The 13,306-nt window shown below is 50.5% G+C and overlaps 1 protein-coding gene across 1 annotated transcript; it reads right to left on the reverse strand.

Moving 5' to 3' along the window:
- Positions 1-369: 369 nt before the first annotated feature.
- sh2d3ca (SH2 domain containing 3Ca) lies at positions 370-10,896 on the reverse strand. Its single transcript, XM_060050241.1, is given in 11 exon segments — positions 370-3,017; positions 5,254-5,460; positions 5,855-5,966; positions 6,105-6,276; positions 6,461-6,576; positions 7,361-7,490; positions 7,793-7,846; positions 7,848-8,199; positions 8,567-8,694; positions 9,660-9,946; positions 10,763-10,896. Coding segments are annotated over 10 exon segments (1,725 nt in total). The 5' UTR covers positions 9,938-9,946; positions 10,763-10,896; the 3' UTR covers positions 370-2,841.
- Between the last annotated feature and the right edge of the window lie 2,410 nt (positions 10,897-13,306).

Consider the following 13,306-nt stretch of genomic DNA (forward strand, 5'->3'; position numbering starts at 1 on the left):
GTATTACCGCGATAACGAAATATTTGGACCGTCTGTAATTACGTTTAGGTGCTTGGTTCTTATGGTAAAACAGCACCCCACAATGGACACCGTCATGCATCGCATGCTCGACACTACCGGTTTATCCCTACTGGATAATCTATACCAGTCGAAGTCTTTACGGTCTAATTTTCTGTGAAGGAATAAACACAGTGAAAATAGACAAATCAACCCTGATAATTACTTCACACCAATAAGCATTACTTTATTTAATATGAACTTATTCCAATATCTGATCCTGTATAACCTTCCAATTGCAATGTTGTATTTGTAGGCCTACATGCTATTACATGGGCACAAGTTCACTTCAGTCCGAACAAGGAGTCCAACTCATTGACACAAGCAATCATTTTAATAAAAAAAAGAAGAGGTGACTGCTGTGTACAGTACATAAAAAAACTCCAATAAAATCAAGGAACGATTCACAAATCTTTTTTGTCCTTTTTCCGGTTCAGGTTCATCCCAGACGATCGTCTCTGTACAGCAAGTTATTAAACACATCATGAAAACATTCCTGTACAGCATTCATTGAGACGACACATGAAGGTACCACAAATCATAACCGCCATCTTACCCTTCATCATCCTCATCATCATCGTCTACATTGTTATTGTCCTTGATCCTAAACCAGTAGGGATCTGAGTGGTCTCTTGACACACACTAGTGTGCGTTTGCCTGTGTACACAATCATTTTCAATTTCACATGGTTTGCGTTTTCTCCCGCTGAAAAACAGCCCCCCTGGAAGGTTCTAGAACTCGGTTTCCATCAGGTGGAAATAAATTAAATATTTAAAGCCAGTGAAAGCCAATCAGTTTTACAATTCCAAATATGCAAGCATTTAGACAAAGTCTGTTCCTATTAAACAGCATCTACTGTAAGAGGTAACCTTTCTCTGAGGTGTCATGGTGATGAGTCATTACAGGACGGATCTAAATATATCCCTTTGTGACATCACAAGTGGAAGTGTAAATCAGCAGTGATAAGCTGGAGTTGAACTCTCCATCATGCATCTAGGTGAACATTCGCACTTGTGAAGTGACAAAAACTAGACATTGTGAAATGACTAATGTAAAGGCAAATCATTATGACACCTAGTGAAATGAGTTGATCTTATTGATCAGACTATTGATTAGTAATTTGGTATAAAAAGTGGAAGCTGTACGGTATAGAAAGGCAGAATAATCGTTGCTCTAGACGGGTTGCAGCCCTCCTCCCTGATTGGTTGAAACAATCAGGCCCATAGACACGTACAGCATTCTTATTGGTCAATCATTGATCACCTTGAATACACTGATAATGATACAATTACATCGCCATATCCATTCTATCACCTTATCGGAAATGTGACACAGCCAATCAATCAACACTCATGTTCCAGCTTTGGATTGAACTCTGGTTTTCACTTTGTATATTTGGGTAATGCTTGTCATTCACATTTTGAGATAGAAAAAAATTATGAAAACAGAATTATTAATAAAAAACGATTAATGTGATCAAGAGTCCTTTGTTCACTGTTAGTAACATCCCCCATCTCAATGCATATAAAGCAATACTTCACTTTGCGACTATTGAGTAAACTTCATTTTATTACTTAAGAGTATACTTCACTTTATTACTAGCGTACAGTGTCATACATTTTACCTGTAATATGTTCTGATTATTATTATTATCAACAGTGAGGGTAAATGTTACGATATTCATTTCACCATTTTATTTTTTTGTATAACCCAGGTCAATCATTTATTACCAAGCATATTATCCCCAAGGATTAAATGGTTGTATGTGAAAGTGAAATATTGCTTTAACAATATAACAAAACATTCTCGCGATCAACAGTGCTCGTGTATCTCTCTCTCTATCGCTAGGCTACAGTGCGTGTGCAACACAAACGTCAAACCGCTGAAACCAAACGCAGAATCACTCCATTTTGTTTTTCCGCTACAACAGAGGTGAACTCACGTGATCCTCCGGGATATTCAGTCTCAAAACGCACAAGCCCTCGTATTAGAAGTTGCTGCATTAGTTCTATAAATGTCTCAATGCTGGATAATACATGTTGAACGCATGCCTGATGCAGTTTCACTGGGAGGTAATGAGTTCTGTAATGGCGGATACACTCGACTGAACGATATTAATGGCCTGGCTACCTGGAGCGCACAACCAGCAGACCCACGGTATCGGTATTACCTGTGAAAACATATAAATAACCCCAAAGAAAAACACCGAATGATGCATACAAAAAGAAAGGAATGTACACACATGCACTCACACATGCACACACACGCACACACGCGTCACCGACACGACATCCTAAAACGAGTGATGTTGGAAATGATACCGCCATTGTCTCTGCTACAGTGCTGCTGTGACCACAGTCATCCAAAGGAAAAGGTGTGTGTTTGTTGTGGCGAAAAGGCAAAAACTCTCTAGCTCGGCAAAGCCCTTTGGGGGCCCTTCTTCTCGGGGTCTCCCGTGTCCCCCTGAGTCCTCTCCGCTCAGTCCCCCCTCCCGTGTCTTAGTTTGCATGGTGGAACAAAAAGTGGGTTATTCCTGGATGGGAAACCCCAGGCGGACAGCAGGGGCCCGTGCTGCGTTTCCCAGAGTCCTCACTACAATGTCACTTTTTTAGCTGCCTCTTGGTTCTCCTCCCCCCGCGTGTGTTCACCATGGACTCTTCCGCATCATTTGCTGCAATGCAAAGCAGGACCTTACTACAATGATTGATAGGGTATAGATGGGGGGGGGGGGGGGGTGTTGATAGCGATGGGGCGTGGGGGCCGTGGTGTGGTGGTGGGTAGGTGCTATAGCTCGCTCTGCCGTACGGGTGGCTCTAGCTTGTGCGATAGGGCGGTGAGGACCTTGTCAAACTTCTCGTAGCGCTCTGATTGGCTGCCCTCCGAGCCGCGGCTCCCCCACAGCAGACGCATCTGGAACTCGGTCTGGAAGATCTCCAGAACATCAGGCCTCTCCTGGAAGCCTGAGGAGAGGAGAGGGGGAGGGGGAGGGGAGGGGAGGGGGGGGGGGATGAGGGGAGGGGAGGGGAGGGGAGGGGAGGGGAGAGGAGAGGGGAGGGGGGGACGGGAGGGGAGCGGGGAGGAGGGGACGGGAGGAGGGGAGAGGAGGAGAGGAGGGGAGAGGAGAGGAGGGGAGGAGGGGAGAGGAGAGGAGGGGAGGAGGGGAGAGGAGGAGAGGAGGAGGGGAGAGGAGAGGAGGGGAGGAGGGGAGAGGAGAGGAGAGGAGGAGGGGAGAGGAGAGGAGGGGAGGAGGGGAGAGGAGGAGAGGAGGAGGGGAGAGGAGAGGAGGAGGGGAGAGGAGAGGAGGGGAGGAGGGGAGAGGAGAGGAGGGGAGAGGAGGGGAGGAGGGGAGAGGAGAGGAGAGGAGGAGGGGAGAGGAGAGGAGGGGAGGAGGGGAGAGGAGAGGAGAGGAGGAGGGGAGAGGAGAGGAGGGGAGGAGGGGAGAGGAGAGGAGGAGGGGAGAGGAGAGGAGAGGAGGAGGGGAGAGGAGAGGAGGAGGGGAGAGGAGAGGAGGAGGGGAGAGGAGAGGAGGAGGGGAGAGGAGAGGAGGGGAGGAGGGGAGAGGAGAGGAGGGGAGGAGGGGAGAGGAGGGGAGGAGGGGAGAGGAGAGGAGAGGAGGAGGGGAGAGGAGAGGAGGGGAGAGGAGAGGAGAGGAGAGGAGAGGAGAGGAGAGGAGGAGGGGAGAGGAGGAGAGGAGGGGAGAGGAGAGGAGGGGAGGAGGGGAGAGGAGAGGAGGGGAGGAGGGGAGAGGAGGAGGGGAGAGGAGAGGAGGGGAGGAGGGGAGAGGAGAGGAGGGGAGGAGGGGAGAGGAGGAGAGGAGGAGGGGAGAGGAGAGGAGGAGGGGAGAGGAGAGGAGGGGAGGAGGGGAGAGGAGAGGAGGGGAGGAGGGGAGAGGAGAGGAGGGGAGAGGAGAGGAGGGGAGGGCAGGAGGGGAGAGGAGGGGAGGAGGGGAGAGGAGAGGAGAGGATAGATGGGGAGGAGAAGAGAGGAGAGAAGGAGAGGAAAGACAGGTGAGAGGAGAGGAGGGGAGAGGATGGTGTAGAAGAGGAAAGGGGAGGAGATGAGAGGAGGGGAGAGAAGCGAAGGTTAAATAGTGAAGAAAGTTAAAAAGTAACCTGTAGTACTTTAGATAAAAAATTGCCAACGTGATGAGAAGAAATAAAGAACAATTCGTCACACTCAGCCTCTTTCTCTGTTTCATATTGATATTCTAATCGACCTGTTGACTTTCTAATTAGCCCATGGATTTTTACTCCTTTCAGGCCGGCTCTCTGGGAATACATTGGAAAATCAAGAAAACCCTCTAAAGCATATCTGCATGCAATAATAAACCGCCCGGGAACGTCCCTGAGAGCCCGTCAAGGTCCGGGGGTCTGAGGTCATGGAGGAAGAGAGCAGAGGACGGGGCAGGAGCAACTCATAATAGATATTGACACGCTTTCAATACCGCGCTAAACGGCCCCAGACAGAACCAATGTGCGATCAATAGAGTGAACATAACAGAACACACACACACACACACACACACACACATCCGATATCGCCATCCATGAACATATACAGAGTGAAATTATACGTTTTATACACTGCATATTCCAAAAGGCTGAACTTAATAATACACTCATTATTAATCCCATAAAATATATCATATTCACAATATTCTATTCAAAATCATATAAAAAGAGAATTAATTATTAAAGAGCCAAGTGAACCCACTGTTTCAACTGCAAATTCGAACACTATCACACACAATTACATTTTGGGAGGAGAGTTCTAGGAGGGCAGGGGGTATGTTAAGACCAACGTCAACTTAGTGATACTTAGTACCGTCGTTGTGTAAGAGCGTTCTAATGAGCGCTGTTGTGTATGAAATGCATCACACACCACGGCGTGACATTACAAGTACCTAAGAGGCTTAGCCCTCCCTCAGACGACGCAATCAACCGCTGCCCAGACAGAGCTCTGCACGTGCATTGTGAAAGAATACACTACCAGTATACCAACAGGCTATTCGGCTGTTCCTGTGTTTGAAGCCGAGTAGGACTATCAAATAGTGTTTTGGGGAGACTGGCAAAAAGATAGGTTTGTAACACCCGTTTTCTCTCTTGTTATTGGCACTACTCTGTTCATGGTCACATGACCCACGGGTCCACCGGGTCTTTGGGTTCACTGGCCCTTTAAGTGTCGCCGGCCCCTCACCCTGTAGCCGGGCCTCGGCGTTGGTCCTGTACAGCGCTCCGTGGTGTGCGATGGCGCGGGCCGCCTCCAGGTGGCACATGACCACGTCCACGCCGGCCTCCACGCTCTCCCAGGGCTCGGGGCCGTCGCCGGCCGGGACCGAGCGCTCCAGCAGGGACAGGACGGGCACCACGTGGGGGAAGGCCGTGTTGGACAGCGCGCTGTTCTCTGGAGGGACACAAGACCTTTCTGCTGTTAACACTGTTTCATCTGAAAGGGGCTTATACCTTTTTTACATTCTGGGGGGGTTTTAAGACCCAATCCATTCAAAAGAAGCCCCGTCAACATAAATCACTTAGGCTCATAAACACGTCTCTGCCTGTCATGAAGGATATGGTCCTTCTAATGAATGGGTCGCCCTTTCATTTTTGATCCGTTATTTCAAAATCTTAATATTCTTTTTATGCTGTTGCACTAAAAACGCAGAAGAAGAAGAAAAATACGGAAGACGTGCTACCACGTGAGATATGTCTTTGATCTAGCTTTAGACAATAAAAAAGAAATGACTGATAAAAAAAGTGAGGGTTGAATGAATAAAACTGTGTGGGAGCAGGGGGTCTACCTTGGCAATCGTTCATGTTCTTCATGAATGGCTTGAGCTTCTTCTCGTACAAAATGGCCCCTTCCGTGTGCCTCTGGCGGAGGGTCACCCACGTCTGCTCCAAGCGAGAGATCTGGAGCGAGGCGGAGAGAAGGAACACGATGACGACCTGGACGGTGATGACGAAGGTTGCTGCCAAAGGGCCATTAGTGGACCAAGAAAAACAGACTACGAGGCAGAATGTCTTCCTCCTCCTCCTCCTCTTCCTCACCTGGGGCATCTCCAGGGCCCTCATGACGGCGGCGAAGCCGAACATGTTGCCCAGGTTGCTCTTCAGCTCGGCCGCCAGCTGGATGGTCTTGTGCAGCAGGGCGGCGCGCTCCTCCGTGCTGCCCGTGCAGCCCAGCAGGTCCACCGCCACCATGATGGACATGGTGTAGAACCTGGGGGGGCCGGGGGGGAGCGGGGGCCGGCAGGGCCAGGAGACAGGCACGGCCACGGAGGCATGTCAAAGGGTTTGTTTGAGTGTGTGTGTGTGTCTGTGTGTCTGTGTCTGTGTCTGTGTGTGTGTGTGTGTGTGTGTGTGTGTGTGTGTGTGTGTGTGTGTGTGTGTGTGTGTGTGTGTACCTCTCCAGCAGGTCCAGTCTCAGCTGGTGTCCGTGGGGCAGAGTGAGCAGCTCCAGCCCAGACGCCACGCCCATCATCTTTTGCATATCACCGGAGACACCGAGTATCCTAGCAACCTACGCGGACAGAGAACCGGCGTTACATCATGGTGTCGGAGCCATCCATTACATCATGGTCCCTGGGCTACCCATTACATCAGGGATTCTGAGGGTAGTCTTAATCCATGACATCATGGCGGTTGATTTGCATGCACTGTGTAAACAGGGGTTGGTCTTGCAGTTCAAGAGTTCATGCGTGTCCCCGTAGTAATATTATTAAGCTCATGCATGTTGTAGTTGCTTTGTGTTGCTATTGAGTCAATGATTGCCCGTGACTTTCTTTTGTGTGTGTGTGTGTATAGTTGTGTGTGTGTGTGCGCATTTGTGTGTGTGTGTATCCCTTGCAATCCAGCAGTGTGATGCATCTGGCTGCGGTGTGTTTGTGCGTGTTTATGTGTTTGCTTGAGTGTGAATGTGTGTGTGTGTGTGTGTGTGTATACACATTGCAGTCCAGCAGGGTGATGTGTCGGGCTGCAGTGTGTGTGTGTGTGTGTGTGTGTGTGTGTGTGTGTGTGTGTGTGTGTGTGTGTGTGTGTGTGTGTGTGTGTGTGTGTGTGTGTGTGTGTGTGTGCGTGTCTGGCGGCAAATGCGTTGGGGGCGCCCTCTGGTGGCGCCCTTAATTAGTCAATTAAAATCTACGAAACAAACGGAGAAGGGAGGGGGCGCGGGAGCAATCGCCAGGGCGCCCGAAACCGTTGCCGTAGTACGCAGGACAATGCAACAAACAAGTCGCCTAGGGCGCCGAAACGGCCAGCGCCGGCTCTGTGTGTGTGTGCGTGTGTGTGCGTGTGTGTGTGTGTACCTTGCAGTCCAGCAGGGTGATGTGTCGGGCTGCGGTGCGTGCGTCCACCTCGGCCAGCAGCTCCTTCACTCTCTTCAGCACCGACATCTCCAGAGGCTTGTTCTCAGTGGGCATCAGGCTGGACTCATACCTGCACACACACACACACACACACACACACACACACACACACACACACACACACACACACACACACACACACACACACACACACACACACACACACACACACACACACACACACACTCATGCTTGTAAACAATAGTCCTTGAGTGTGTGTCACTGTATCCATCTGTGTGCATGCATGCATCTGTCTTTATATCCGTGTGTGTGTTTATGCGTGCATACACGCATGCTTCTTTTAGTTTGGATGTGTGTATTTGTTTCCATGTGTGTGTGTGTGTGTGTGTGTGTGTCTCCGTGTGTGCGTACCTGGACGGTCTGAAGGAGGACGCCGTCTCCATGTGCGGGGCGCTGAACCCCCCCCCCCCCCTGCCGGCCGGCCTCCACGGCCCCCCCCTCCTCCAGCTTCAGCCGCTCCACATAGCCCTTGGCCGGGGGCTTGGGCGGAGCGTCCCCGGACCCTCCTCCGCCCCCCGCCGGGCAGGGGCGCAGGTCACAGTAGCTGCCCCCCGTCTCCTGGGTGGGGTGCGGCGGGTAGGCGGCGCGGTGGGCGGGGGAGGAGTGGGCGGAGTGGGAGGTGTGGTGGGGGGGCAGCTCCGGGGGGGGGCTGCCGTCGGCCGAGGGGCTGAGCTGAGGGTCGCTGGAGCGCCGCAGCACTGGGGAGGGCGGGATGACGGCCAGGACACGCCCACTGGAGTGGGCTCTGTGTCTGGTGACTGGTGGAGGGGGGGGGGGGGAGACAGAGGGGGAGACGGGGGAGAGAGAGAGAGAGAGAGAGAGAGAGAGAGAGAGAGAGAGAGGCAGAGAGAGAGAGAGACAGACAGACAGACAGACAGACAGACAGACAGACAGACAGACAGACAGACAGACAGAGAGAGAGAGAGAGAGAGAGAGAGAGAGAGAGAGAGAGAGAGAGAGAGAGAGAGAGAGAGAGAGAGAGAGAGAGAGAGGGAGAGAGACATAGAGAGAAAGAGAGAGAAATGGAGACAGCCATTTAAAAAATGTACTTCCACTCTTTATACATTCAAGAGAGAGCGTGAGTCTGAGTCTGTGTGCCTATGGGTTGCGTTGGGTCCCACTCACTGGCGCTGTAGGCCGGGGACAGCGGGGTCTCCCCCACCGGCGACAGGGGGCAGTGGTACTCCTGGATCTGGTCCATGCTCATGGCACAGTTCCTCATGGCGTCCTTGTGGTGGTGGATGGTGGACGGGCTGCGGAGGAGAGAACACTGGTTAGGCCCTGGAGGAGCAGCACTCTGGGGGGGTGTCACGGAGAAAGGGGCGTGGCAGAGCAGAGAGGGGCGGAGCTCGTGAGACGGGGGCGGAGTTAATAGTGTCGTACTGCAGAGTGGAAACGGGCGGGAGGAGGAATAGGAAGAGGTTAGAGGGCGTGACGGAGAGAAGGGCGGTGAGAGGATGAAGAGAAGGGGGAAACACTTTGGTCTGGAAGTGGTGAGTCTGGGGTTTTGTGTTTGTCTGGTGATTAGGTACAGGAGCAGAAAGAAATTACCAGAAAACAAATTGATTTAACTGCTAATTGAGGGCATCCGTCAAAGCAAAACGAAATTCAAAGATTTCTCCAGGGAAGTGACTCAAATTGAATTTTACGAACCACAAGTTTATTGTAAAGCAGTGATTGGCCAATCAAAAGCACAAAAGCACCGTGCAAATAACTCCTGTTACCTCTGTTTACATGTTTCTTTCTGCTCCTTGTGAATTAATGTGTACAAAGTTAACCAAGAGGTAGTGAGGTGACAGAAGAGGAAGGGGGAGAGGAAATGGCTGTGAGGCCGTGTGTGTGTTTGGTAACACTGGTGTCGGTGACATTCAGGGGGGGAAACACGCTGCCGTGAAGTGAAGCAAAAAGGGGCCCAGGGTTATCATGGGCGTCGTCATGGAAACACCACCTGCACGGGCTGGGCTTAGGCAACGGCTCAGCCGGCGTTGTCACCGGGGTTTCGACTGGACTGGGGCTGTCTGGGTCGCTGAATATGAACGAACGTACAGTATGTCAAGCAGAACCATCACTGATGAGGAGATGACGAGGGGTCGAGGGTCGACGATGAGAACATGATCATCAATTGTATCACACAGCACACACACACACGCCCGCACACACGCGCACACAACCATACACACACGCGCACACACACGTACACACACACTGCGGTGCTCACCTGTGAGAGATCATCCTCTCGGTGGTCAGGCCGTCCGTCATGGTGACGCTCCGCCTCTTGATGTGGGCGCCGCCGCCGCCGCCGCGCTGGCTGGCCGGCGAGTGGGCGTGCTTGCCGTGGGCCAGGGCGAAGGTGGCCTCCAGGTAGCGCAGCGGCAGGGTGCGGCTGACGGGGCAGTAGATGTGGGCGCCGCCGGGCTGGACCACGGCCCGCCGCTGGCCCACGTAGAAGCGCACCAGCTCCTGCACCGAGTCGAAGCCGTCCCCAGCCTCCAGCATGTACTGGACCTGCAGGAGGGGCGAGGGGGGAGGGGAACCGGATGGGAAGATTGGTTCAGCCAAGGATGCTCGAGACAAAACGTGCCACGGATGCTAGAGGATGCTGGAGGGAAAACATACCAGCCACTAGAGGGTGCTAGAGAGAAAACGTCCAGTGAGGTTCACTGTACGTTTTCTCTCTAGCACCCTCTAGTGGCTGGAGTAGGAGCTCTAGGTGTAGCTATATCATTTTTCCCCACGAAGGGGGGGTGGGTAAAACCAGAATACAACCCCAGACTCAAAATCCAAAGGGCTTAGACGGCATCGTTTTGATCCCCACCAAAAAATGGATTTTTATAACTTTAGAACTATTTCCTCAGCTGCCAGTAAGCATCCGTTCGTGCAAGGCTGGGATGATTTTAACAACTCTAACACAGCACATTCCTGCCAAGAATTACACACATGCTATAATAACTAATTCATTACGGGAAAATACTGCTTCCAGCCACAAATCCTTCAGCCCTAGAAGCTTTCTTTATTTATGAACAGCTGACCGCATATCCCAGCAGTGTATTTCTTGCTGTCAAGTCGTTCCAGTGCCAGCATTCTCCTTCTCTGTGATTATAAATGGACCATAAGACTCTATTAATCCCAAATGGGAAAATAGGGCTGGGAAAATGTATTATGGAATACGTACAATAGCTGCACCAAGGAAAGCAACATCTGAACATCCTTGATCAACCATATTGATCATGTCTTTTACTCATGGTTGTTATCAACATACAGATGTAGATGACATGCGTGTGGAGGTGATGTCGGCGGTGATGGAGAGAGAGAGAGGGCTACCTTGGTCTCACTGGCCTTGACCAGCACCTTGCTGATCTTCAGGTGGAGCACCTCGTTGTCCCAGCGGCAGGTCAGGACGTAGTCCCCCACGCTGGTCAGGGAGTCCCGCACCAGGAAGTCCCCGTTACGCTGCACCACAGTCTCTGCCACCTGCACTCACACACACACACACACACACACACACACACACACACACACACACACACACACACAGGCACAGACACACACACACACACACACACACACACACACACACACACACACACACACACACACACGCACACACACGAGCACACGCAGGCACACAGACACACACAAACACACAAAAAATAATATGGTATAATAGGGTATTATTACAAGTTTATTTTTCTGTTAAACCAAACATGTTTTGAACGCCCGTTCATTTGGGGCTAGATATGCAGTAAAACATTAAAACACGTACAAAGGTAATTGGCTTTGTCTTTCATAATGAATTGAAACCAAGTTGCATTGTCCCTTTCAGGGGAACAGATCATGAGAGAATCTAGACATGGAACCATACATTCTGTACTTGCAGATTCTGGCCAGCAGGTGGCAGTATATACACAATGGTAAACAAAAGTTCCTGGGGTAAAAGGAAACAGATTTTGTGTCTGCTGATTTCACACATGCAGGAAGAAAGCTTGTGGTGAAACGGCTTGTAAATTACACTAAGGTGTTTAATCTATTGGGTCCATCCCAACCTCTAACTGCATGTGTGTGTGCGTTCATGTGTGTGTGTGTGTGTGTGTGTGTGTGTGTGTGTGTGTATGTGTATGCATGTGTGGGCAGCTGTGTGTGTATGTGTGTATGTGTATGCGTGTGCAGAAGTGTGCGTACATCTGTGTGTGTATGGGTAAAGGGTAACGGGTGGGTGTTCCCCAAGTTTACATCAGGGCAAACCCATGAATACATGAATACGTTATGCAGATGAGCCGCCAGGGAACGCTCGCAGATGGTTGTTCTGCATAAACACGGAGACAGGCGGAGTGACGGAGAAAGAGGATCCAGAATAATAAAGAACAAGACAAGATGGCTGTATCTCCACCACCCCACGTGTGTCAACACCGCAGGTGGGCTGGCCTGTCTGTCTGTCTGACTGCCTAGCTGCCAGTCTTCCTGTGCCTTCTAATCACAAGCTGGGAACGCTTTGCAACCGTTTCCGCCTCCTCCGATCCGCCGAGCCGTGACAGATGACGGGCGTTCATTTATTAATGTTCACCGCGTGTTTTGAAATCTAAAACTTTGCGTCGGAGGACGGCCGCTGACGTGTTTGGTGGAGTCAGATCTTACCCGTGGTGCGCACGCGGGGTGAGTGTTGTTGAAGAAATACGCAAGCGGTTTTCGCTGGTAATTTATTTTTGGATGATTGTGTCGGTTTTTTGGAATACATTATTGTAATTCGCTGGCTATTAAAATTCTCTTGAGCTAATTTCCACCACAGATTCCAAAACATCAGACTACATTTTAATCAGGGTGTGTGTCTGCATTATATCGTCCATCAGCAGTATCCATGGCAACTTTCCAGTAAAGGGCTGACCTCTGACACATTCGGGTCATGTCGTTTACTGGTGGTGACGACCGTGACCTCGTGGCTAAGACTCTGACTCTTTGTGTGACCAAAGTGTACATGTTTTCAGAGATAACAAAATAAAGCAATACCGTGTTTGAACACTCATACCAAATTATGCAGACATTCAATCCCATGTGGCATTAGCAACCTAATTAATATCAAGGCCCGATCCGGTGGTGCAGTATTAATTCTAAATCCAGGCCCTTTATACGAGGTAGACACCAGCCCAGCTCAGAACGAACTAAGAGGTCTCCAGCAGGCTTACAGTGCTGCTCCATCAATCCATCTAGACATGACTTTGGGACAGTTTACAGTAGTCCACAGCCGACTCCTCCACTCTAAGGTTAAATTGTTCCCCACAGTCTGAGCAACATGCAATCAATGCAACAGCGAGGAAGGGACTCTTACCCATCCGTGTTTCACATGCTCAAAGCTATACTCCCACTACTCTTCAGTCTTTGAAATGTTCCGCCAGGCGTTGAAGAACGAAATGGGATCCCCACCCACTGATAGCCATGTTGTTTGCGAGCCACAATAACCGGTAGTGACACTTGGGCTGTCTATCTAGGTACAGTTTTGTCCCAGAAAATGGATTTTTATAACAATGGATATTAAATACAGTAGCTGCTTTGAGTTGTGGCTTAGATAAGTGGGTGAAACGCTCCATCTAGAGCGGCTGGGGCATGAAATAGAAGGCTGCAGTCATGTCTTCAGTGAGGCCTGGGGACCTGTCATTATGTCTTAATGGTGTTTCCGGTGATTAAGATGTCGTCTGTGATTATGCAGCAAGATAAATCTGCCCAGAGATGTATTTCTCCACCTTTTATTATCTTTGAATCCTTTTCCAATTTATGTAACTACTCGCCCAGATATGATGATGCAACCCTTTTTGGTCGTTTTTCCTTATCTTGTGATGTGTAGGGTGCCCGGGCACAATGCTCATGTCCTATTTT

Source organism: Gadus macrocephalus, chromosome 4 (assembly GCF_031168955.1).
Source record: "Gadus macrocephalus chromosome 4, ASM3116895v1".
NCBI classification, from domain to species: domain Eukaryota; kingdom Metazoa; phylum Chordata; class Actinopteri; order Gadiformes; family Gadidae; genus Gadus; species Gadus macrocephalus.